Raw genomic sequence first — 27,555 nt, forward strand, 5'->3', positions numbered from 1 at the left:
TATTTGATTTGAGCATGTCTGCTTCTAACAATGACAAGCCAAGGTCACATATTATTCGTTCCATATAATTCCTGCATTGTGGATCTAAAAGACTCTGGGAAGTGTTGTATTTACAGTAATGGCACTTATGCACTCCATGTCCATTGTGCATTTCACACTTCTGAAGCAAAACGCTGGCTACTGGCACAAGGGAGATACACATGAAACTGCGTGTGCATTTCTAATGAATGCAGAGTTTGGTACAATAAAAAATAAAAAACAAAAATATTCAAATTATTAGTGCAATTGTTCAACAGTAAATCCCCAGGAAAGATCATCTAAAACCACACTTTCAGGAGAGATGCTAACCAGCAAAGGACTAGCAACGTCAGCTGTATGGAAATCTTAAAAGTTAAACATCGACAAAAGTAAATCAGACTGAAACTTGTGCCGATTATCGTATATTAACGACCGGAGAGATCAGCCACCGAGGGGAAAGAATGCCAAGTGGATACTAAGCCTCATGCTGAGCAATGCAAATTCAGAGTTAACTTATGATTCACATCAGGCACACCCACATCGCTGCACCCGGTGCGATCCGTGGCCATTATACACAAAACTTGTGTTTCCTCCAGGAGCTGTTTGGTGCTTTGTTCTGTTGAGAAAACACAGCGAGCCGGGAGGGAAAGAAACCCGTCCTGATCTTTATTTCTGATTTCCACCTGGCCCCTCGAATGCACACTGAGTCATCTGGCATTAATGCTGAAAGAGAAAATGAGGGAATATATCCTTCATTTCATCGGGTGTGTACACAAGTTGTGCATATGTGTCCTGTAAATTGGGGACGTTTTTTTTTTTTTTGACCAAACACAATTTAGGCTTAGGTTTTCAAGTGAACGCTCAAAACGTTGCGTTTTCACAGGAGACGTTCGCGTGTAAACGAGGCCTGAGGCTCACGTTTGTCAAAAATCATAAAAATCCACAAAATGTGGAAGTCTGACTGATATAAAATGGTTTAGTGGATGAAGGCGCCGAGGACTGACTGAAACCAGCCTTCGCCAACCATTTAGTAAGAATCACCACAAAGTGCTGAAGATAATTTGTATGTTTTAATTTGTTGATTTCTGCTCTTGCGTGCAAACGGTTTCACACAAAGCCGTGTTTCTTGTCATACAATCACTTCATAAATGTGTTTTTTGTTCGTGTGACTCGACGTGATTGAGTATTTACGTTCCCATCGGACTTAGAGCAACATTAGCGTCAATAAAAGTCCAATCTTTTCTTCTCCTTTTGAATATATTTTGATCTTCAACCGGTGTTATTCACCAGCCAGTTGCAGGGGCAGGTGGGTGTATTGCAACGTTTCTCCTATAATAAAAGAAAAAGCCTCCCACTGGCTATAGAGAAGAGAGTCGTGGGACCAATAATGAGGCAGGGGCATGTCGCAAATGTGGCACGATTTTAGAATAATTAGTCAAAACGCGTTTGGGTTCGTGATGAGTGTCGGAGTCTTTGTTTGAAGCTTTAATTTGATTTTATTTGTATTGTATTGTATTTTGATCCGGTATTTTAGTTTTCTGACTCATTCAATCGATCGATTGTATTCATATCGCAGACAATCAATTGCACCTGAAAAGTCTCCCAGGAATGATTTATAAAACTAATAGTAAAAAAAAAAAAAATTGGAGTGCGCATATCTGTTTATTTATAACTCCTAATGAAATTAGAGAAGTTATCAAAACAGTTGGATAAAATAGACGTTAAAAAAACCAACTAAATATCTTTTAAGCACACAGACATACTGTACGTCAATGTTGGAATGTATGAAACTTATGGAATCAATAGAGGAAAAAAAAGGATATTATTATGACGTATACATTAACTTGACTATCTATTCACTTCTATCTGGCCGGAAGAATAATTGCTTACTATATTTAAGAAGATTATTTCCATTACGGTTCGACGTTTAAGAGCTTTTACCGGCACATTCCGAGGTTTGTTTTCTTTCCCCCCTCAACCGACATCGCTCTTTATTTCTCTGTGAAATTCACACATGCCACATTCAGCGCGGGGACTTCCACCCCCGGCACCGGCAGGCGCTTCTCTCATGTTCACACATCGTGATGGGGCCGCTAATGAGATGGGCATCACCTCCTACTCCTTCCTTACCCATCCGTTCATACTTCCTCCCAGTTCTAAACTGATTTATAGGCTCTAATTGCCCCGGGGACAGCGGCATCAGGCTGGTTCACCACCGACTGTCATTCCCCGCCCCGTGCCAACCGGCCAGTGTTTGATAGTGACGGCTAACTGGCGATGGAGATGGACTCACTCTGCTCCGGGGAATGACGGGGGGGGTGTGCATGTTTTATTTGTGCACAACATACGTATGTTCATGGTAAATATGGCATCACGCACTGAGATCACATGTGTTTTTGTGAAAGTCCTTCGTCACCCTGCCCGTTACAAATCCACATTAAAGTAGAACTACATTAGCTTCTTTTTTTCCCCCCTGTCCCATTCAGCCTTCAACTCGTAATAATGGCATAGTAGGCATACTGATCGTAAGTCCAAAACGTGGGTTTTTTTCCTGCTTCCAGTCGTAAAGTGAAGCACGTAAGCAGCTGTGAACACTGCAGCAACAGAATTAACAAATTGAGTAGAAATCATGTAAGATGATCGAACTGTAATCAGTGATATTTTGAGTATTCCGTCTCGTTTTTGTGGTATTACACATCACTCGCTCCCATTTCTGCAACATTCTCAAGGCATTTAGTGAATAAAGTAAAGTACTGGCTCAAAGCTGTGGGCACATTTACAGGCGTTTGAAAAGAGACGTTTGAGTTATTATTCTAGATGTAGAGTGCTCTCAAAAACAGTATGTATTGTTCCTAAAGTTACAAAACATACTGAAATAAAAAGAATATAATCACCTTGACAATAAAACAGCAGCTCATTTAAAGATATAGTTTTGTGTTAACATGCAGTTTTCACATCCCCCATTGTCCGTTTGCCAAATAAATGTCACTGCGTCTTGTTAAATGTGAGAACAGTAGTTGAGTTGTTTGACCGCTGCACAGCCCATCAAGGCTGTGACAGCTTCGCGAAGCCGCTCTTTAACTCGGCAGCCCGTCCCTCATTATTTAAGGGTTTTCCTAAAGCGACACGGCCGCCGTTTGGCAACGAATAACGACTCACCCGGGACCTGGAGGGCAAGGCACGTCTGGGAGCAGGGAAAGGCGGGAGGACTCGCACTGGGTGATAAGACTGCCACAAGTGTAGTGATCCATTGAGCAGCACCCACAACCCGCGACCCGCCAAGATAAAAATGACTGCGCTGGGATCTAATGGCTGTTGGGTTTAAGATGTCTCGAGGAAGAAAGTTACGTTGAAAACCTCCTGATTCATTGTGCTTAAGTTCAGTTCAGTCCAGCGTTGCAGTGAATTCCGTTGAGCCTTCAGCGGGTAATTTCAACAAAATGTGAGTGACCTTATCTTCAGGTGCCGAGTGCCTTGGCAGCAGCGGCACAGCTCCATGCAGTTTGCAGATTTTGGCAAATCCCACATACTTTATTAGGTGCGCCACTATCACAAACCATCCATGCAGCGCCACTTGAAGTCCGCGTTTAAACCTTCGTTAGTGGTGTGCAGTGCTAATAGTGTAATGGAGTGAAACAGTTCCCCGAAGGACGATAACAACCAATGTGGCTCTCCGCTCTCTTTACCTCTCTTTACCGTCATTATCGAGAGCCGGTGGGATTCTTTACCGTGTAGGAAATCTGTGTCTTCCAGAGCTGTGCTCTACCTGGAAGTACTCGTATTCCACCACCCTTCAAGTTTATAAGAATGGTTCAAATGGAAATGTAGGATGTTTAAAAAGAGGGACATGGTATTTGCAAATGTTTTTTCTTTCCCCCTCTCTGGTCTGAAGGTGTGATTCAGTACACCGGGCCAGATCCGACGACTGCGCTGCAGCTCATCTGTGTCCTTCCTCTTTGAACGCTGAAGTAGAGCTGGCGAACGCTCCTTTCGCGCAATTACTTTCGTCTTTAGATCAACAGTACGCCGAGCCAAACGGCCCCGTCTTCCGAGTACATAAGTGATGTGTATCTAACCTGGCATTCAAACAGGCATCGATGACACGGCAATCAACACGGATTAAAAGGGCGGTCAATAGCATAAATATCAAGCCACTAATAGGCCAGTGCCCTTTGTATTCATCTCATATACCATCATTGTATCGTCTCTATTAACTCTGTGAAACATATTGATGTCTCCATAGCAGGGTTGTCTGATAATTTTGATATTTTCTCTTTAATTTTCCCGTTTGAATCCCGGAGGAAGTATGTTGAAGGGTCAGACGGTTCAGAGTCTTGTTTTAATCTATGAGTGCGTCTCGTTAGATCATCCACTGCTTAACAAATACTCTGATGTTTTCCAGCTGACCAATATTTAACGGTCTGTCCGATTAGGAATCTGTTCACCTCTTGAAAAACTTTTTGCTCTGAATGAGAAGACCTTGTTGGTCTTGTTGGGTCGTCACACTCTGACTTTAAATCCAACCTGAAAATCTTCATCTTGATTGGTCAAGCTTTTTCGGAATGTCTCTTAGTCGGTTTGTTCTGAATTTTCTGTATTTTCAAAAGCCTGGCAGCCACAAGAAAAAGCCTCCTCATTCCGTCACTCCACGTCGCAAAAGACCCTTAACAACTCACAACAGTTGCGGCGGCGGATTGAAAAAGTGCCGAGTCAGCTGCAACCACAAAGTGTAAGAAGAACATCCTCAACAACAATGACAGTTCCACTGCAACACTTTGTCTTGGCTTCTTGAGCTTTTATTGGCCCTTAAACACGAGTGACCGAAGCTTCTATGTGCCGCTTGAGTTCAGTATCCCGCAAAAGTTCTTCTTCTCCACTTCTGCTCTTGTCTCAGTTTTGACATTTTGCCTACATTAAACAATTCTCTTGACAATGTCAACTACTTTTTATATATAAATTGATGTTCTCTATATTATTTTGGGTTTTGATAATTCCCCATATGGGCATGAGTTAAAGACTGTTCACAGCAACTTTCTGGAGTTTGTAGGAATTCTGTCCTCTTTCATCACAGCAACTTATTTATTGAGGTTATTGCCATACTGATTTAGTTTTCAAGGGAAAATTATATGTCTGAAAAACAATCGCAAAAACAAAGTCTTCGTTGTTGACAGTAAGTTTGCAATCAGTAAGCGCAAATTACAGGAAACATGGATCGATCAAATTTGTGACGTTTTAATTGTGTAGCTGCTTGTTTTTTGTTTTCTTGTCATTTTATGACAGTGTTCGGTTAAATGAGTCAATTGTCAGGTATTTATTCCGTATTTCAGCACGTTTCACAATCCAGCATGCCAAAATGATCCCACACATACTGATTTGGAGCTTTTAAATACCAACCATTTTTGCATTTGACGCAAAATTGTATTAGCATTATCCCAGCCCCGACTGAAGAGACTTCAGATGTTTAAAGGGGCTTGAGTGTTGAAAGTGGGCTGCGGAAGTGAGGAGTTCTTCCCTCGGTGTAAATGGATAAGGTCTAGCAGGTGATGCCAGTGCTTTGACTCAACTCGGTGATATTTCTGACTCATTAAAGCGTCCCCGAGCAAGCCCCTGGGTGTGCGGCTCCGTAGAAATGATTAGGATCTATCTTAAAAGGCATGATACACTGAGAGGAGGTTGTGCTGGCAGTGCAGTGAGAATTGGGTTGAAATCCAAACTGACGGACACATTGATCTCGTACTCGATCCCTTATCTGAAATAAAGATGATCCAATTTAATTAATTGCTCTGGCGATGAGGATTTTTGACCTTGCATTATCTCCCAGCACAGGCTGATACGCCTGCTATTCAGCAAAAGTATGCAAATAGCAAAGGGATCGTTATCGGTGATGCTCCCTGAACTCAATTAGCAAGTGTGATCCGCTGATAACTTTTCATTAGCATATAGGCGCGGCGTCTTCAGGGCAAATCGGCCTGCGTCGGTGTATCGTGGCTGCAGGACTTTGCCGTTTGCAACTGATTTGAAGCTGGGAGAGAGAGAGAAAAAAAGCAGCAGGAGTATAAAAAGGGTGTTTTTTCTGTGCTAAAACATGCAGCGCACTTATCAGTCGGCATTAAGGGGGTGATTTCTCTGACACTGACGGCTTGATGGAGCTTGTTCATCATAATGATTCCATTTGTTTACTGTAGCAAAATGACTCAAATGAGTAGGAGGTGCCGTGTTGCTCCTAGACTGCCTAATTAAAAAGTTAAATGTGTCTTTTTTTTTGTCGATCTCAGCAGAAAGTGTCTTGTGTTTTCTTGGAGATGATGAGAGTTCCCCTGATTTCCCTGCTGAACTTAACATTAAAAAAAACAAGGAAGCTGCAGGAGTGCCAGCTGTTTGGTTTTTTTTGGGGTTGATTTTCTTAGATATTATTATTATTATTTTTGGGGATGTCAATAGAAATGCTGACTGTCGTAGCAGAAAGCGAGCACTCAAGTGTTTATTGTAACACTTTTAGTTTTGATATAAATTAAAATTGTTTCTGTATGCTTCACTATAATTGCACATTTGTCTATTAATCCCTCTATAACTAACTATCCCATTTATCACTCTATCATATGTACTTAGAGACTGCAGCTTTTTATACCCACATTTATCACGAATATATATGACAATGTGAAGGAATTAGGCCCAAATTAGTTTATTCTTGTTTGAAATGGCCTTTTTGGAGTGTCTTATTTAACGCCCACTGTGAAGGAGAGTATATTCTATTTTCATCTGCCTCATTAAGTTTTTCGCTTTAATTAATGGCAGGATGTGCTCGCAGAGGAGCTGTCCTGTCTGTGAGCGAACGACCATTATCTGTCTGCGCTCAGGCAGACTGGCCGTCTTCAAGCAGGCTTCTAGCTGCTGGAGTTTACATTAAAGCGAGAGTCACTTATAACACAGTGTTTTTGGAAAGAGGCAAAAAAAAAAAAAAAACACACTGCACGTTAGCGTCGGCACCAGCGGAGTGCTGCACCACTGGTGTTGTCATGCAGTTTTGTTTTGTTTTGAGTTTTTTTTTCTCTACAGAAAGGAAGATCAAGAAGAGATGGTTGATTACAGCTTCACTTTGCCTGTTGAGTCATATTTGGCTGGAAGCCGCGAGGAGCATTGATCTTACTCGTTTCCTCATCATGTGACCCGGCAGTCGGAGCGCCGCGCCACATCTTGAGTGTCTGTCCAAATTTCGACTGAAGCTTTTGGTGATTAGGAAAAAAAAAATTTTTTTTATAAAAACTTCAAGCGCACTTACACACTCTAAATTTGTCCTTGCGATGCACTCCAGCTGAAGTGCATTGAACCTGAAAGCAAAGCGCAGTGTTCACTTATGATCACTGTGTTCTCATGTTCATGCCCGACTGTTACACTTGCAATAATTAGTCATATATATATGACTAATAGACTCAGCTGAATATATATATATATTTAAACACTGCATTCAGCTGAGTCTATTTTGTAGTCTGTGGATATCAGAGGATGTTTTTTTTCCACTAACAAGTTCAACAACAACAAAAGAGAGAAATGGGTAACAATCAATATATAAATCATTGATGTTAGTTGTTTATCATTGTCCTGGCCGTGCCTCTATGTTTTGTGTTTTTAGCTCTCATGAGAATGAGGGTTGTGAAGGAGTCATGAATAAATACGAGCTTTCTGTTTTGTTTTTTAATTGTAAGACAACATTTTTCTAAAACTTAATGAAAGGTCAATGTCATCTGGATGAATTGAAATGCTAAAATATGCAATCGCAAACAATAAATGTGACAGTCCTGGTCCAGCTTCAATGTTTAAGTATTAACATATGTATTATGCCACCTTTCCAATTATGCGTTTGATTAAAAATGGATCAAAACAGCTGGTAATAAAGTCATCTCAGGTTAAATTCCTTTTGAATCTAATACCAGCATGTTTTTCACGCCGAGTATGAAGGGTCAGAACGCCGGGCAGTATCTGGTGGGTCCTGGTGGCTGGTCTCAGACCACCTCAGAGGTTTAGGACGCTGGATGTGGAGGTCCTGGGCTGCGATTCTGAGCCTGGTTTGGATGTGTTGCCGAATTCTCTGAAAACGCCTTTAGAGACAGAGTATGGTTGAGAAATGAGCATTGCATTCATGAGCATCAGTCTAATCAGCATCTTGATCTGCTACCTGCGAGGTGGATGGATTATCTCAGCAGAGAAATGCTCACTTAAGGCCTATTCATATGGCTGCACACGCACACGTTCTGGCTCACTGACTACATCAGTCATATTTTAATCATGTTTAGCTACTGGAGGAGCGCCGCAGCTCGTTAACATGTAGAAAGGTCGGAGTTACGTGATGCCCCTGAACGCGTCACTGGGGGCTGTCAGACCCTGCAGTTAAAACCTCGGGTTAATCCCGGACCAACATCGCCGTTCGGACAGAAACTTAATACTGAAACTGTTCACGGTTCTTATGGGAGTATACAGTGGGCTTAACACAGAATTAGACACATTTACGAACAGTATTTAAGGCTAATTGGCCTTTTTGTATACATAAAAAAGTCTTAATCTTAGTCCTGGCAGCAACAAAGGGAGCAAAAACAAAGTGTTTATATATTTGTTCGGTGTCGGTGTTGGTGTGTGATCTTAACATTCACAGCATCAGGCTCAGTCTCAATTTCATGATTGGATACAGTAATATGTATGTTGGGATTTTGTTTAAGCCTGGAGGTGAAGCAGCTTCAATCACTCCGCGTGTGATGAAGATAATTGAACAGAAGAGGTGAGACATTGACTGGAGAGAGAGTTGGAGCCAACCAATAACCGGGGAACTTGATTTTATTCATTTAGATTACATATATAGAGTAATGCAGTGTGCTTGCCATAATATCATACAAACATGTCTGACGTCATTGAGAACAGCCAATAAAAATTGACATTATTCAAATGGCGGGGGGGGGGGGGGGGGGGTTCTCTTTAGCAAGAAAAAAACGTGAAATAGTTCAAATGTAAGTGGTATTAGATTAATCACATTAATTCAGCTTCATTTCAACTTTCAAATTTCAACTCTGAAAGACCCTAATTATCTTCTCCACACTTAAAGTTTTTACTAATTCTTTGCTGGCGCACAGGGCGCCGTGGAAGGAAACACACTCCGGTATGAGAGCCGCTGTTAAGCCTGTCAGCCATACTGGCATGTTCACAGCGGCGGAAAATTGAGTGAGGTGTGCGCGGGGGGTTCCCCGGGCTGGTGCGGACGGGGTGGCGGTAATAGGCAGTTGGAGCACTTCGGAGGTGGCGGAGGAGTTCTCGGGACGCCGGCGAGCATGAGAAATGGACTTCTAATGGCGTGTCCAGAGGTGTTCAATGACGGTTAACCTTTTCAGATAATGATGAAGGTCGGCCCTAACGTATATCACACGCGCCTCACATTGATTTAGCCAGCTATATAGAGATAGATGTCGGACATGAATATCGCATAGGCTTCAAACACCCTGCGATTCCCATCGCTTTGCCGACGCGAAATTCAAGGTCGCCCGCGTCGGCACCCGTCCTCCCCTCCACCGTGTCGAACCTTCTCGTAACCCCGGAGAACCTTCTTGAAGCGCAGAGTGAGAAACGCCGACGGGAATGTGGGTGGAATTGTTGATTTTTGACATTGAGGCCCGGCTCCAGTAAGGATTTGGCTGGTGCTAAAGAGGGGGGGGAGGCTCCCCTGCAGCCCATGTCTGCTCACCTGCCAGTGTCGGTTACATAAGCATTACATCTTAATGCTGCTTCATTGCCTGTTCATGAAACCCTGATGAAATCCACTAAAGTGGCATAACAATCGTCCTTGTTTCACCTTGCCGTCCTTTTTTTTTCCTTTTCTTTCTTTGTCTCATCACATTCAGGCGTATCTTTGTGTGCTTCTTCGGGCAATAAGATGTTGCAGTTTGCTCATTGATTAGCAGTTGTGAGGAAAAAACACCCTCATAAACCGAAGCAGGAGCCCCGAGCCTTGGGTGATTTCTCCCTAAATAAAGTCAACCAAGCTGTCTAATATGCTGCGCGAGACATTTTTTTCCCTCCTCCACGCATGATAAGAGCTCCTTCCTCTCCTTTTTTTTTTTTTTTTTTCCTGCTCAATAGACAATTCTCGGAGATTGTTGTATAGCAAATGGCAAATTCATCCAGGAAATGAAGTTAAATAGCGAGTGTGCCTCTGACTCTGCGAGCAGCAATCATAATTCCCCTCTAAAAGCTTCATGCCACTTAAGTTATTAACATTTAATTCTGCAGCATCAGAGTGGATTAACCCATCAGACGGTGTTCTCATTAAGATCTACCCCCTTGCATCTTTTTTTTTTTCGGGGTGCCTGTTGACCTTCTCAACCTCCGTGAACTGAAGCTCTGTAACTCCTGTCGGAAGTGTGTATTGTTAATAATCACACTGTGGAGTGTTTCCTGTCCGCCGTCACTTAATTACCGGGTTCATATTGGGTGATTCCCCGCAGTGCAGAAAAGCGCAGCCGTTTGTTTTAAACTCGGTGGATCCGACTGTAACATGCTTTAACTTTTGACATCAAGGCTTCTCGAGAATCTTCCTGCAGCTGCTAGATTTCCGCTGCTTCGCCACATCCGAGAAAAACATTTGTTTGTGTACCTTTTGTTTTTTTTTGTTTTTTGTTTGTTTTTGTTTTTTTCCCCAAACCGCAGTGTTTCGCAGTGATAAGAAATAAGACCAGTTCTTACTGGACACAACAGGCATGATAAACAAGACTGACCTTTAGGAGAGAAAAAAACAACTCAGAGGGGGAACAAAAACATGAATAAAGGAGTGAAATTTACATGCAATTATGTCATGATTGGTTTGCATTTCGTTAATGCAATTGTCATTAGTGTCAACACTATTAACATTACGTTTAATATCACCAATAAACCCATCTGTCCTCTACACACACTTGATTTGGAGGAACAAGAAGCATTCATTACTGTGATTTGTATAGAAATATGAATTTATATGTGTATTATTTCTTACTTACATTCTTATCACGTCTAAGGGAGTACTCGTTCAAATTAGTAGTGTGTAAATGATCTCACTTCTCGTTAATGTGAATTATTGTCTTTTAAATTCATCTCCAGAAATCAGTTCTGTACCATTAAAACAACGATGTGCTCTTAGGGAGGGTGCAAAGTGATCTCACAGTGACTGTAAGCTGGTGCAATTTTTAGGAATTATGGTATTTAAATGCCCACATATGAACGTTGGAATAATTGTTTGCCTTTTTCAAGAAGGTTAGTTAAAAACCGTTTTTCTTTCCAGGGTGTTCCTTCGGGCTATTAATCAATATGCAGCAGTGTTGAACAAGAAGTTCCTGGATCAAACCAACTTTGAGCTCCAGGTAAGAACCGAACCGACGACTGCCTCTTTTTATTTACTCAGATCTTGAGATCCTTCCTTTAAAGTCAAGATCGTATTCTTTTAGTCAAGGCAACATCGTATTACCGTTCCAGTTACTGCTGAGAGCAGCGTGTGGGAATGATTTTGGTGGCATTTCTCATAAACACTACTTTCAGGCATCATTGTTGGAGCTGCTGAATACAAAAAGAAAAAAGTCACTGAATGTTGAAGAAATTTAAAAAAAAAAAAAAAAAGGATATGCCAGGAGAACATCCATTATCCAGTAATTGCCAGCAATTTCGTGTGCATTTGTGAATATTTTAACCTGCTCACCCGAGAAGGGAGAAACTTTTCGTACTTGCTTTTTAAATGTCTGACTTGTGTTTGGATGTTAATGTTGTCAGCAGCTCCACTGCTTTAAGCTTTGAAAGTCCTGGCGGATTTATCATTGTTTCAGTGTTTTAGTGCGACTTACAGCACTTCTGCGGTTTATGAATAAAGCTGTCAGGTTTTTCCTCCCACCTCAAGCGAAAGCTCACCGGCGCGCCGGCGAATTTATCACTAAAGAATAGTTTATGGTCGTCTCATCCATCAGTTGTTACTGCTTTTATCCGCATAAGAAACGTTGCGCTTCGTATAGCGTCGCCCTCCGTATTCAGCCCATCGTGAACGCTCCTGTTTCACATGCGTGCAATGTTCTGTACTCGCAGTCGTAAGAAATGACGACTCCTGCTGCTCTTCCTTGAGCTGCCGTCATTGTCTGATTGAGACTGCGCTCCGGAGGACTTTGGCCTAAATCACCAGCCTCTTCGTCTGCTGGGACAGCTTCCCCACACACAAGTGTAGCCGTGTCACCGAAGCCTTTTGGTTTAATGAAACCGTAAAGCTTTCCTGACCATATAGTTTATTATTGAGAGGCACGACATGCGGCTACAAGGAATCTGATTAAACGCCGATCCACTTATATTTGTGTCGTTTAATCCGGGTGTCATGTGCTCCTCTTTCCTTTCGTTTGTGGGCCGCAAGTTTTTTTTATAAAAAACATTTTTTTATCACAATTTCACCAAGAGAATTAATGACATAATTAAGAAAACTAAACATGAAAGCTTAATCTAAAGCCAAAATGTCAATTACTTGCATGTTGATTCAATGAATTTATGCTGGCGTGTTACACTTTTGTATTAATTCTGTAATCACAGCTTTCATAAATCTCATCTGTACAAGTGCGCGCCACAATTTGGCACTCTGCTCATGTAGGTCAAAGATTTGTTGCCCGTACTTCTGATGTAAACACTTCTAATTGATACACTCTGATTATGATCTTGTCAGAATCCATGTAAACAGCACAACTGATTGCTTCGTACCGTTGAAGCTTTGTGCTCATGTCTGTTAAGTAATGTGGCCAAGTGGGTCTCTTTGCAGTGATTTTCAGGACAAACAGAGGAAGGAAACAGTGCTGACACATCATCCAAATAAACTCCACGTTTCTTCGGTGTTGCGGCTTAAAGGAAAATGTGAAATGAAACATTAGAGGCATGAATTAGTCCAGTGAGCACATCTATCTTTAATACTGGTGGGCTTCCAGGTAAATCATGTGTTAATGTTGTAACATGTCATTATGTAAACTGGACGATCTGATCTCTCAATCGAAATGAAAGAAAAAAAATGATTTACCTTTCCTATGTTTTTGTTGTTTTTCTTTTTGTCTGGATCAGCTGTGGAACAACTACTTTCATCTGGCGGTCGCCTTCCTCACCCAGGAGTCACTGCAGCTGGAGAACTTCTCAAGTGACAAAAGAGCAAAGATCTTCCACAAGTGAGTATGAAGATCACCTGTTTTCCAACAGCGACGCAGCTCCCGGGACTCTCTCACCCATCAGAGGGACACTCGGCACCCTGCATGTTGTTTGACCCTCTGTTTTTCTTTTCTTTTCCTCGTGATGTTGGTGAGTGAAGTTAACATCGTGTAACAAAAGAATTTCAATTTCCGATTTTTTTATTAAATTTTTTTTTTAATCTGTGAAAGTTAGACCTTCGCTTCTGTAAATTTGCCTAATCGTGCCCTCGGCTACAAGTCTGATTTATTCCGCGTCCATCTGAAGCCATTCATCCACATTAGGATATCTCGGCGGGTCTGGCAGCGCGTCCCGACATGTAAACGCTTTCTGGGCAAACGTGGAGCATATTGGCTCTCGTCCCCTCTGGAAGAGCTTTTGTCACCACAGCATACATCACGCCCGGCTCCAGCTTGACAGTAAGCCTCCTCATTGGTCAGCGATGAATATGTTGCCCTGATAAACTGCCCACTGTTAAAAAGAATGTCAAACAAAGTCTGGTGCCATGGAGCAGCCAAGTGCTTTTCACAGTGTCCATACAGAAACCTTGTGATTGTTTAGTTGGCGCTAATGAGTACGCCATTCAAATATGAGCAGGTCGCCTCCGGGGTGAGTAACAAGGATACTATTCGGGGACTGTCAATTTCTTTGTCACCGGCCTCTTCACCTCCGCCCGCCCACTCTCCATCTCCTTCTCCGCACCGTCTGTCCCTCCACCTCCCGCTCACCGTCTTCCTCTCACCGCGCTCTGTGCTCGGCTCGCTTCCCTGCGCGCCGGTGCATGACCTGTCAGCTTTGTCTGCAATACCAATTATTGTGCCGTACTGAGGAGCGGGGAACAGAGTGTTGAAATCAAAAGATTTGTGGAGCACGGCTCTTAAAACACTCTGCATTTACTCCCCCCCCCCCCCCCCCCCCCCACCACCACCACCACCACCTCTCTGCGCCATCCGTCTGCCGGTGTTGTTTGTTCTTGTCCATTACTGGAGTCGGTGTAATCCTGACACTCAAGACCCGCAAGGCTCTGCTAACGGGCGATGAATAAGGAGATAAATGCGCCTGTGAAATGCCTGTGTTTACGTTCCATTTTTCACAACTGGGAGTCTTATTTCCACTGGTGTGTCCGTCGTTCTGCCCCTCTAATCACGGCGTTATGCCCGTCACTTCAGCCGCTTCAGATTGGGTAGAAATCACAAACAGCCAGTCAGTGCAGGTTTTAAAAAGCCAACCAACCTATTTTTTCAGCACTATTTTGAAGAGAAAAATGGGGCCTTTCTTGTTGAGCGCTGACTCAGAAGTGTTTTTTGTTGTTTCTTTTTTACTTTAATCGTGTGCTGACTTTTCAACTTCACATTAAAATAGTGTTCGTGTTTGAGGGATGCCACTTTCCAGGTTTTTTTGCTCTCCCTGAAGTAGTTATATAAGCAATAAGTAAGCCTTATTAAAACTTAATTTAATGTGTGAAGCCTCTAAGGTGTCAAACGTACAGCCCGCAGGCCAGAACCGTCTCACCGGAGAGGCCAATCAGAACCGCCGCATTCAATTTACCAGCTGTGAGAAATTGACATTACCTGCAGTACGATCATTCCACCACCAGGGGTGCACTTAACGCTATATTATGCATCAGTTCAGCCTTCTATATTTTGCAGTTCCAGCTCCATATGGCCAAGTGTTTCATCCTTTTAAAGATGTAAATGTAATAGAATTGTACTGTGGTCAGTACGTTGTAATGCACATGTGCGACTGGTGAATTGAGAGATAATTAGTTTTTGGTTTCATCTCTTTACTACTAGTTTGCTCCGTCAAACCTAATTTTAGAAGAAAAATATTGTTCTGGGACGCCAACAGTTGTTATAGCTAATCCAGGGAATTGGCCAAATTCAACAACAACAGCAACAAAATCTGCAAATCCATTTTTTTTTCCACTTTGAAAGGTTATTAGCAAATATTATTCAGCCTCTCGTACAATACTGGATAAATGATCATACAAAAATGTCATTTTCATGATCTCCGTCTGTGAAGGATGAAGGGGAAAATGCACATCGTGTTGTCGGGTTCGGTGAAAATCTCACACGTCCTTTGCTTTCGGGCTTCCATCACGTCTGAGCTGTCTTTACAGGCCACTGCTTGTCAGTCAGCTCTGAGTGTTTTCTTCACTCCAGCCGACTCTTTCTCTATAGTTTTCACTCCCCCTCCTCTGTTCCAATCACGTCGTGCCGTCATATTCATTTGCTCTTTTTTTTCTTTTTGACCCCGTTGCATTACGCAGCAGATCGGCCCCGGACCCGCTCGCCGCTGTCCGTCTGTAGATATGTTATTCCTGGTTAACCTCTCCGAGAGCCCTTCGCCCAGAACTGACAGGGATGTGCTGAAGGTCCTGACAGCCAGCAGTCACAGCTGCCTGTCTCGCCGGCGGCGGCGGCGGCGGCGGAGCACAACGGCTTCCTGCATCTGTCCTCGCTCAGACGAGGACACCATAGTTCCTGCAGTCATCAGCGTGGCGTTACGTGGAGGAAGAAACCACGCAGCCGATTAACTGGGAGAGGCATGCAAGGTTACACCTTTAAGAGTTGATGAGATACAGAAGGAGTTGAAGATGTAATACATCTTCAGTATATCTCGAGTAGACGTGCACTTATAGCTCAACATCCTGCTAATAGTGTGTCTAAGAATCAGTCTGTGAGCTTTACAACATTCTTACCTTCGACAATCTATGCTTCAGTGTTTTGACCTGGGCAATGTTGAATTTTGCTCATTTCCTTTCAGTCAAAACATTGCAGTGCAACTTTCTTCTATATTGACACACCAGACAGTTGGGTTATTAAAATCAAGCAAACTTCACAAAGCCTTTTATATAATGATAATTAAATAGGTAATACATGACTATAATCACTTTCTTATTTTTTTTATTATATATTACACTAGTGTAAAAAATAACTTATTATTTATACATAATTTCTGTACAATTTCTTGTTTTATATATATATAAAATTTTAAAAATGGGGAGGGGTATGAACACCTATGAACAATTGTTGTGGTGGGTGGAGAAGGGAGTAGGAGTAAAAAATAAGCTTAGGTTTTATTGTTCAGCTCCTTTCAGAATATGTTTGGCCATCATTTATTTAATTACTTATTTTTTAACTTTGCTTTGCTCTGTTATATTTATTTGTTTTGCATGTTTTTAATACATTTTGTTGTTTGTTTTGAATAATTTAATTTGTGCCCACCTGTCTGAAATAATATTTTCAATTAATCAAACAATATTATATATTTATATTATTTATATATTAATAGCAATATAAAATGTGCTTGAACATCAGACAACTACTGCAAGTGACCGTATGTATTCCCACCATGCTGCTACTCAGTCGAGCAAGGCATGTTTAGGGCGTCTGAATCTAATGCAAATGTAGTGTTTTTGCAATACCAATATACGCACTGTACATATTGCAATGAAACTATTAAAGAACTAGAAATTCCATAACCATAGCTCTAAGAGACTTAAGTGAAGGTCGTGTTGGTAGAAGAGACGTAAAAGTGAGAAAAATCTGAGCAAATGAGTCCGATTCATTAAACAACATTTATAATGGCAGAGGGAAGCTGAGCCAGACAGGAAGTTGCTGCAAGTACGTGAACGTAGAAGCTCTAATGTTGATAACGGATCCTTGAGGGATATCTTAATTACTTAACGTTATTTCATACCTGGTGACCACCGGGGAGAAATCACAGGTGAAAAGCACAAAGAAATTTAAAAAAGCAAAATGAGGTAAGAAGCACACATGATGGAGGAAAAAAAAAACAATTCAGCCCAGATCGGGATCGTAAATTACTATTTACCCGATAAATATGACGAGATATACTTTTTACAGGTTTTATTTCTGTTTTTATTTTTTCTACTTTATCGATGTAAAGCACAGGTATTCAATTCAAATCGGAGCATTGTCACAATACTTGCAATAACTAGCATGCTTATCAACAGAACCTAAAATGTTAATGTTCTCAACTGAAAATGGACAGATTTGCATGTTTCTGGTCAGATTTGACCTGTAATAGCAAATCTTCATGCTGATTTGAAAGTGTTTTGCACATTCTAGTGAGAGTCTTATAGAGCTTTACAATTCTTTACGTAATGAAACCAGCGAGACGGGGAGGTCAGTGTGCTTCTGTGAGTCTGCGGCCGTCCGATAACGAACAATCCTCACCAGCAGGAGGAAAATGAAACTGTCAATCTCGTAGTAAAATGAGATTGAATTACTTTAACATCAAATAGCACATGCAGTATCCGACATTGGCTAAAAGAGGTGAAATATTTGAGGCAGTAATCCTCCGCTCGCCCTGGCCCGAGATGGCTTGGCTGCGATCCAAAACGGAGCACAGCAGTGTTGTGGTTTCAGTCCATTTGGTCCCTGCGGCGAACGTCCAATACAAATGTAACTGATTACGTCTCGCGTCGTTTCACATCTGAAGTGCCGGGGCGGGCAGAAATGGTTTGTTGAAGTTAGAAATGGCCGCGTCCACGTTTCGGGTAAAGAACGGGTCACTAGACTGAACGCCCTTTTCAAAATCCTAATCTGTGACAAAGGAGCGTGGACTATTATTTTTTCATGTGATCAGTTCCACAGAGGCGGCTTAGTTGTTTGTTTTTTTTCCCCTCCTGCTGTTTTCACTCCCGTTGGCCTCCCCATCACTCGCTCTTCCTGTCTTTGTCTTTCCCGTTCGCTGTTCGTCCTCTCCGTGACCTCGGGGCGACGTGGCAGGCAGGGAGATGAGCTCCAAGCTGCCGTGGAGAGCGGTTCATGACCTGAACATGACACGGCTGATCAGCTTATAAGCCCGCAATTCTCAAAAGCCAGGCAAAGGGTCAGCACTGGAGTGATCTTTCCTGCCTCTCTTGTAAATCTTTTCTCTGTTTTTTTGACCCACAAAGTCAAAAATACAACCAACGATGACAGGCTTGATCAAGTACTTTGTCTCTTGTCATCCTTTGAATGCAGAGAGCAGGCGACAGGCTCAAGCCGACAGACAGCTCCGGGTTTTTGTTTTTTTTGCACGCGTGAAGTTGGATGGATCGAAAAAGAAATTGCATATAGTGTGAATAAAGCAAAGCACGGAATCTATTGTAGAATGTAATGGTGACAGAGTGTGGGAACCGTTTTCCATCGTATATTGAGTTTGATGCAGAAAGGTGGCTAAAAGCTCCTGTGTTAACGCTGCACGTACCATGTGTGGAAAGAAAAGCGGTAATACAAAATTGCCACCCAGGCTGTGTTTACCCTGCACGTCCTAATGCACCGTTTTTATTTTCTTTTGCTAAAATACATTTTTCAGCGCGATTGTTCACATATAGATGCGAATCCCTTCAGACTCCAGTGTGAACAAGCCTGCAGCCCTGACAGGACACGCAAGCAGCCTCTGTGTTGACACACGTAAATACGGATGAAGGGATGAGAAAGATTATGAGCGAAAGACAGGAATTGTAGCAGTGGCCTTTTGTGCGTCAGTGACTGCAGCCTCGGTCCAGGAGGTTGTGCGGATCTGAACTTGGCCTTCATGATCTCGCCGAGTCGCTCTCTGGGATTCTGCAGCCAATACTGCAACTGAAGTCTCGAGTCCTGACAGTCGCTTTGACCGCGTGTTTGCAGCTTTTTTTTTTTTTTTTTTTACAAAGTCGTGTGAGTGTGAGGCAGCGATTTTTATCACTTCTACCATGGCTGGAAGAGTCGCAGCAAAATAGCAGCTATGGGACATTTCAGTGTTTTAAAAAGGAGTTGCAAAGAAGAAGGTTATGGATTTTTTTTGTTTGTTTTGTTTTTGTTTCTGGAATTGAAAATCTCTTAATGTGCTGATAACATTTTCCCCGTGTTTCAGGTACCAGGACATGAGGAGACAGATCGGCTTTGAAATCCGAGACATGTGGTACAATCTAGGTAAATTAACTTTTCCTTATGTTCTTCAATTTGATTCTCATGGAAGCCGAAGCAGCAGCTAAATATAGGCAGTGTCGTGTTAATTAGCTTCACGATGTTGCACAAGGATTGGGGCGTTAGATTTGGGCACCTGCTGCTCCCTTCTATTTGTTACTGACACCGTGTGATTGTTTATTTAAGCTTTCCACCAGAATACATTGACTCCTTCTCTCACTCTGTATGTACCCTGCAGTTAATTTAGTTTTTTTTCTATTTATCCACATCAAAAGCGAGTCGCAGGTGCTTCCCATGTTCAATCTAATTTACATATTAAACATATATACTTCAATCAATTCAATCTTTTATTTTTTTTGTCGTCTTGAATCCCACAACTGATTTATGTGGTGTGCTCGGCAGTTTTATGCAAATGTGTTTGTTTGTTTTTTTTCACCCTTCAAGGGCCCCACAAGATTAAATTCATCCCCGAGATGGTGGGTCCTATCCTGGAGATGACACTAGTTCCAGAGATTGAACTGCGAAAGGCCACCATCCCCATCTTCTTCGACATGATGCAGTGCGAGTTCCACTTCACGTGCAGCTTCCAACGGGTGAGACGCCACGAAACTACCACCGAAAAAAAGAAAGAAAAAAAACAAAAACACTTTCAAAGCAGAATAATAGTTGATGAATGATAATAAATTGACTTAATGGGAAAACAATGATGTACAAAGCAGCATAGACTCGTCCATCTGATTTAAAAAAAAAAAAAAACGTTTCATTGCCCAAAAACATGCTTGTAATTCATCAAATCTCATTTTGTTGCGCCACGATTATCAACAGCCACTGTGGAACTTAATGTTATGCCTCGTTACGTTGTAAAATTACGCCTCCCTGCTTGAGGGAATCCAATCGGTTGTAGTTTCTCTGTTGGAAGACGTCTGAGGCAGTTTTCAGCTTTGTGATATTTTTTCACGAGCTCCCAAAATATGTTCGTACTTATTTGACTTGCATGAAAGCGAGCCGCTTACAAGTTTCTCTGCCGCCCGTACAAACGGGAGCCAGTGGAAGCGTCATTTCACCGAGATTATGTTGAGAATCGAGCGATTCCTGTTCTGTTTGTGTCTATCAGTGTCTGACTCATTCACCATGAACGCTATCTTTTTCTCTTCTTTTTTTTTTTCCCCCCATCATTTACTCTTTGGAAAATTGTGATCGCATTCATTTTGGCCTGATCCTTGTTTATTCTGTAGACTGGATATTGTAATTTTACTCAGAATCTTTCTGTTATTCATTCAAACAGACAACAGCGTCGCTATATTACTCTGCCGTACTCTCCTGCTTTGTATTTGTGTCCATCCGACACATGAGTGCATCAAGCACTCGGGGAGAATTGGTTTGTTTCTGCACAATAAAAATCTCTTTCCGGTACAGCTGCTTCATGCAAATACTAGACAAATAAGTCCGTGCCTGGCTCTCAGCAAATAACGGTAACTCCAGATGAGCCACAAGACAAGGTGCCTGGTTTTGTAACGTAGATAGTTTGAAATAGATAAAGAAAAGCTTCAATAATGAGCAGAAAACAGTGGCGCGCAGCCAGCTGCCCTGCCAGAGCGGGGCGATTAAAGTCGAAGCACAAACCCCCTCAGCTGAGGCCTGATGCCGAGAACGGGTGAGACGGGGAGACGGCGTTAATGAATTGAAAAATTAGCTCCACTGATTATTTACGCCTGCTCTGCCTTAATTGCAGTTCGAGAACGAGATCATCACCAAGCTGGATCACGAGGTGGAGGGGGGCCGCGGAGACGAGCAGTACAAAGTTCTCTTCCAGAAAATGTAAGTGCTGATTAATGGGCAGGATTACGCCTGAGCCTCTCACAAGTTAGATAATGCTAATTGCAGCATGGCACTCCTCAAAAATAATCACAGTGTGCTGATGATCACACGACTCCTCATCACGGCGTGCCACTGTGCCGTTTGTTTTCGGCGTCGCTAACTCTGCTCCAATCGGCAAAAGAGAAGGCGCCGCTCGGAATCCTCGGCGGTTTGACATTTGACACCATGGAAGAACCTCCATAGAACACACACTTGTTCTCTCCCGCCCTCTCTCCACTGTAGTCTGCTGGAGCACTGCAGGAAGCACAAATACTTGGCGCGGACCGGCGAGAACTTCGTCACCCTGGTGGTGCGCCTGCTGGAGCGGCTGCTGGACTACAGGACCATCATGCACGACGAGAACAAAGAGAACCGCATGAGCTGCACCGTCAACGTGCTCGTAAGACACAAAAAGCTTTTTTTGCAATGTGTTCTAGACTCGGCTTGTGGTGAACTCCGTGGCGGAACCTGCATAAAGTGGCATGTACAGATCACAATCACACATCTGTGAGCTCTCGGTGCCAATAACATTTCTATAATGGCGCACTCCTGGCAGAAAAGAAATACCAGGCGGCTTTATATGTCACAGTGCATTAGTGTGCTATCGCCGAGCAGCTCACCTGAGTCACCTCTTCTCTGTGAAGTGACATTTCATCTGGGAGCGCCGAAATGTCACTTTTATCTCACGTGAACGCCGGCGTTGAAAAGACTCCGGGCCTATATGTGTCCTATATTTAACATTTATCTGGGCCATGTTCTTTTAGTGCCTTGTCAACGGCGGAGTGAAATAACGATACGTTTCAATCCACCACTGTGATTACAGCGTTCGCTCCTTTCTCATTGGCAGATGCTCGTGCGAGGCAATTACAGGGACATTCTTTTTGATTCTGCCTTGTCTTGTTTTTCATGCTGTAGAATTTCTACAAGGAGATTGACCGAGAGGAAATGTACATCAGGTAAGATCATTGTGCCAATTCCCGCAAGTTGCGTTTTGCACCACATTTAGCTACTTGAAGTGATTACAGTGCGGTACATTGCATATTGGATGTCTGGAGACGTCTCAATTCTGTGACTCGGATGGGAAAATGTGTTTTGGGCGCCAAAGAAAAAAAATTATGCACATTTTCACTCAATTTCTCTCGACTACCCAGAGGTCCAGGATGAACTATTTCATTTGGTTAAATTACGTTTTCCATTGCACAAGTCCCCCCCCCCCCCCAATCTGTCCATCAAATGTTACATAAGGTAAAAGAGGCTGTCAAGACACATCAGTCCGGCTGAGTTCACTTTCTGCGCTTCCTTAAAGTGCGAGGGGCTCGCGCAGACGTGACCCATAAATCATTGCATGTTTGATGCCAGGTACCTGTACAAGCTGTGTGACCTCCATAAAGAGTGCGACAACTACACGGAGGCCGCCTACACGCTGCTGCTGCACGCCAAGCTCCTCAAGGTAAACGCACACGAGAATTCATAAATAAATTAGGCATTGCACTTGAACTGTGTTTAGCCTTTGATCGCTGAGAAACGGTCTTAAGGCGGCAACACGCTGTGTGATTCGTGGCCGTCTCAGACCAAAAACAGGACATTTTGTTAGCGTTGGAAATGAGTGGGTATCGAAGCGACTGCAGCAGATTCCCAAAGACGTAAAAATGCCGGAATCACGTTCAGCACCTACTTCCACTCAGCTTTTTTCGCCCCACATATTAATGCTACAGGAACAACTACTCATTTCTATGTTAGCTCTGTTTATTGGATAACTTTATTATTCCTGCGTATTTAAGTACCGGTTGTCACAGTCCAGGATATAGTGCAGAGCCACGCCGCGCAGACCAACCTCATAAAGTCCACGTTGCAGTGTGGCAGCTAGTAAACTTAACGGCCAACCTCCGGTAGCAGTTTTTAGAAAGATTGTCCCTTGTGCCTTTAATTCAAGAGATAAGTGCGGAGGAAGGAGACCTGCCGAGCAGCTTCTTTTTCACCTTGCAGAGCCAGTTCAAATCACGTCTAGAATTTTTTATTTCTCAGAGCATGATCATATTTTAAAGCGTAGGGGGAAAAAAACGTGTTTAGACACTTTAGGTGCTTCAAGATGAAGGTGTACTTTTATCGTCCTATTTATCAGCTGGAAGAAAAAAATCTCAGGTATAAATCAAGAGAATAAGTCGAGTAACCTTTGCTTTAAAAAAAAAAAAAAAAAAAGAATACCACATATTTAGTGCAGTGGTAGATTTTTGTTATTGCAGTGCTGCTCTGAGGTTCAAAAGTTTCTATTTCCTGCCACATCAACATAAACTCCTTATACAAAGAGCTGCGGTGTCTATTCCCAGTGGCTTTGGTATACCCTCAATGTGAAGTTGTTCCTCTCTGACTTTTATCCAAAATGGTTGCATCCAACATCTCATCTGTATTTGCATAAAAAGCTGGCCGCATCAGTCCTCGGTGCAGGTGCCGACAGGGGAGAGCCGGCTGTGACTTTCACAATTTCCTCGCCGAGCCGCCGCAGCAGGCGGGAGACATATTTTGTTCTCGTTTTATTTCAGCTCATCTCCTGGCATCTGTGCCTTCCTGATCACAGCCCCCCTTCAAAGAGGGAGACACTATTGTGTTCTGCTTGTTGTCCGTTGTTCTCATTTTGAATTCACAAAAACATTTGTAAAGAAGATTTTGTTTTTTGTGGATATCTGAATCTCGGAATGCACAAGCTTTTATAGAACGAACCTGGCTCATGTAGGAATAATTAGTGTTTTGATGAAATAACAGCACTGGGACTGAAGTCAGACGTGTATCAGGACTTTAGTTTTGTCGATTTCGTGTATTGAGATCCTTCTTACCACGTAAATGCTGCAGTCCAGCTGTAAGGAAATCAATAGCTGCAGCCAGAGTCTCCCAGCATCCCGCTGTATGCCAGAGCAACCACGTCTGAAGCAATTAGTTTTTCACTAACCTCCACTAAGTCATGCAAATATTTTTGGGCTTCTCTTTACAAATGTGGCATCACACAAAACCTGGTCAGAGATCTTAACTCTTTACGTTAGTTATTACGCCACAGAAACCCGATTAAAGCTGGCTGGTAATGAATCAGTCCTGACAGACGCCTTGGATTATGCTGCTTCTACACACCGGCCAATCAGATTGTCTATTTTCCTGCCAAGCTGCTCAAGCCCGTCAAAAACCTTATTATTTGCTGTTGCTGGAGAATTAGACGAAGGAAAAAAAAAGTCCGAAAAGATGCTCCTTCATCCCCCGTCTGTAATTGTTTACAAAAATCAAGCCGATTTATTTTGTGCTGAATAAGATGAAGTCGATCCATAACTCAATTGTATCTGGTGTTTATATCGCCGGCACGAGCATGAGTGATGCTTCTCTCCGCTCCACTTCATCTGACTGACTTCCAGTGTGCAGTCTCAACGCAGTTGGCGGTTCTGTAGATTCCTCAGACGCAAGAATCGGCTACAGAAATACAATCCATTGATCTGGTCATGTGTCTGAAGCGTTCAATAGATATTGACACCCGTTTTATTGTCCGTGTCACAAGTTAACAGCTTGGCTTGCTAAAAACGCAGAGCAGCCATGAAAAAGAATTACACATCCGTCGCACTTATTTGCATCAGCTATAAGTCATTGATTTCACATCAGCCATTCCTCCTTTTGCCCGGCGTTGACCCCCCCCCCCCCCCCCCGGTGCTAACTTATTCTCCGTAGTGGTCGGACGAGCCCTGCGCGGCCCACCTGACGCAGAGAGACGGCTACCAGGCGTCCACTCAAGGACAGCTTAAAGACCAGCTCTACCAGCAGATTATTAATTACTTCGACAAGGGCAAGGTAAGACGTCCGCACGCTGCTACACACAAAGAGAGGCCACAATCGTGACGAATCCCGGGCTGTGTCGGCGTTATTTTTAGGTGCTGTCATGTCTGTTTAAATACATCTTCTGGCATGAGAAAGCAGTTGTTGAAGGCCCGTGTGAATGGAGAAGATTTATGGCCCTCTTTCTTTTTTTTTTTTCTGCAAAGCAGGGATTTATAACCGGCTTTCTTTGCAGGTGCTTCTATGGATGAAGGAACAAACTAACGCATTTCTGTATTTTGCCTTTAAATGTCATTTTGTAACCTCAGTATCCCGTTTCCTCGTAACATGACGTTGAATGAAGAAAGTTTTTCTCGGCCTGGTTGTATTGATATTCTTTGACATTCTCCATATTTTATTCCCGAAGAGGAAATTTTAATATATATTTTTTTCTTCAGCCCCGGAGAAAAGCCTGGAATGAATCTGCAGGACTGCAGCCAGAGCTTCACAGAGACGATGTCTCAAGGCTTTGCATGTGTCATCAATGTTGGGGCGCAGTCACCAGTCTTAGTTCTCAAGCCAACAGCCACTTAGAAAGATATGGCGAGGGACACGACCGCATGAGGAGATTCTTGCATAAACAGACACGCAGGAAGCTACCAGAGTGGACGGGAAGTGTTAGAGGATATATATTTATTTCAAGACATGTCAACGCTCCAGAGGACAAGTTTCAGCTGAGGACAGTTTCCGGGAGCGGCTCGGTGTAGTCATCCACAGTCCCAGATGGCGTTGCCACTGCCACTTTTACTGATGGCAGGCCGATCTGAGTAGCAGTCTGGATTTGGTCCACCGTCGGCTCGGCCCATATCAGTTCAATCCAATCTAGTCTGTCAGGAAGCCACTTAGATGCTTTTCAACATGTTGGAGTGGCTCACATTTATCTACGACAACGCCCCACTGCACTGGGCAAGTCCGGAGGGGAGACACACCACCATGATGAATTTCCCATTACAAGAGGCGATAGCATCTGGGTGGCAGTGGTGGAAAAACAACACAAGCAAAATAATGTTGACATAACAGGCAGAACATGTTCATTTTCAGAAATGTGATTGCCTGTGAGAGACTCATGGATAATTTGTGTTATTTAGCAAGCGGGGAATGAATGCTTTATCTCAGCTTGAACCTTGATAATTAATTCATTTCCTAATTGTCTATGTACACAATAGATGTGGGAGGAGGCAATCATTTTGGGAAAAGAACTCGCTGAGCAGTACGAGAACGAAATGTTTGACTTTGAGCAGCTCAGTGCATCCTTGGTAAGTAACATTATTGTGTTATTGAGCGGCACCTTGATGTTATACAGCGTGAACCCATCATTACTCATCTATTATAGATCCAAAACAAGTTACCTGGGTTTTATCGGAGGGCGAAAGATGTTCAGTTGATTCAATTAATCCCTATATTGAGCGTTGAAACCTCATTTGAATGAGAAAATAGTAGGGGTGGGGTGGGGGGGTGGGACTACCTTCAAGAATGAAACAAAAGCAAAGTCGTCCTTATTTTCGTGCCGCTTAAATCCACCATTATGTCTCTTTACAGCGGAAGCAGGCCCAGTTCTACGAGAACATTGTGAAGGTCATTCGGCCCAAACCGGACTACTTTGCTGTCGGCTATTACGGCACCGGCTTCCCTTCCTTCCTTCGAGTGAGTACCGACACAAGCATACGTTTCCACACCGTGTGGGTTTTGTCAAAACAATCAACAAGTTTACCGGCAGTCTGCTCACTTCCCATCGTCAGCCATCAATCCGTGTGTGTGTGTGTGTGTGTGTGTCTCACACTTCTTCCACCCACAGGTTTTGCTTCTTGTGACGAGTGTCCGTTATTTTATTTATTTATGTGACATTCCACCTTGTCTGGTTTTCATTCACAGAAAATAAGCTCAGAATCACAATCATGTGTTTCTTTGTGTGGGCTGTAGTGCTGAGTGGAATTCCCTTTAGCGGAGGGAAGTGTCATATTTCTATATATATATTTCTATATATATATGTAGTCCTGCTCATAATCATTTTGTTGAGTATATATTGACACTTTGGCCGTCCGGTGGTCAGTTGTCCTAATTAGAAGATTCTCCTGGTAGCGATGACTACTGAGCCCAGATGAATAACTACAAACGCCGACTAATGTCAAACTAAAAGGCTGATCACGCCACAACATGCAGCTTTTAATTCTATTAGCTGAACTGGAGCCAAACACCATTTTGTTCCCAGCGTTGGAGAAAATGTTTCCCCGCACAACGAAACCACGCACTCTGTGCCAATCGAAAGGAAGTGCAGTGTGCCGGGCGGCTGCTGAGTCATTTAAAAGTGGTGGTTCGATGGTAAGAGGATGCCGAGATGACTTTGAAAGATTATGAATGTGAACAGTGAGAGAAAGATCTGCAACAGTGAGATGTGGGCCTCAAAGACTAAAATGTATTTATCAGTCAGCAACTGTCGCTTCACTGCGAGAACCTCCCCGGTTCCATCCTGGAGGAGCTTGTTTGTATTTCTATTACTGTGATTTAAAAAAAAAATAAAAAATTTGCCCTGCGATGGACTGGTAGCGCACCCGGGGCTTTCTCACGCCCGCTGGGATCAGATCCAGACCCCCGCCACCCTTGGTTAGGCAATAAAAGATCAATGGATGTTTCAGCTGGCCTGATCAGAGCTTTGTACAAGCCAGGGCCACGATTACCGTATTTTCCGCCCTATAAGGCGCACCTAAAT

The 27,555-nt window shown here is 42.9% G+C and overlaps 1 protein-coding gene across 2 annotated transcripts in view; it reads left to right on the plus strand.

The window, feature by feature from the left end:
- dock1 (dedicator of cytokinesis 1) overlaps window positions 1-27,555 on the plus strand; it is a 175,682-nt gene that overhangs the window by 120,457 nt on the left and 27,670 nt on the right. For both annotated transcript variants that reach the window (XM_080517321.1, XM_080517322.1), the window contains exons 30-40: window positions 11,312-11,390; window positions 13,105-13,205; window positions 19,093-19,151; window positions 19,590-19,738; window positions 20,878-20,963; window positions 21,246-21,402; window positions 21,918-21,958; window positions 22,362-22,452; window positions 24,705-24,824; window positions 26,015-26,104; window positions 26,388-26,492. In XM_080517321.1, coding sequence (XP_080373447.1) covers window positions 11,312-11,390; window positions 13,105-13,205; window positions 19,093-19,151; window positions 19,590-19,738; window positions 20,878-20,963; window positions 21,246-21,402; window positions 21,918-21,958; window positions 22,362-22,452; window positions 24,705-24,824; window positions 26,015-26,104; window positions 26,388-26,492 — 1,078 coding nt within the window. The remainder of the gene's footprint in view (window positions 1-11,311; window positions 11,391-13,104; window positions 13,206-19,092; window positions 19,152-19,589; window positions 19,739-20,877; window positions 20,964-21,245; window positions 21,403-21,917; window positions 21,959-22,361; window positions 22,453-24,704; window positions 24,825-26,014; window positions 26,105-26,387; window positions 26,493-27,555) is intronic.

The sequence above is a fragment of the Blennius ocellaris genome (genome assembly GCF_963422515.1).
Source record: "Blennius ocellaris genome assembly, chromosome: 21".
Taxonomy (NCBI): Eukaryota; Metazoa; Chordata; class Actinopteri; order Blenniiformes; family Blenniidae; genus Blennius; species Blennius ocellaris.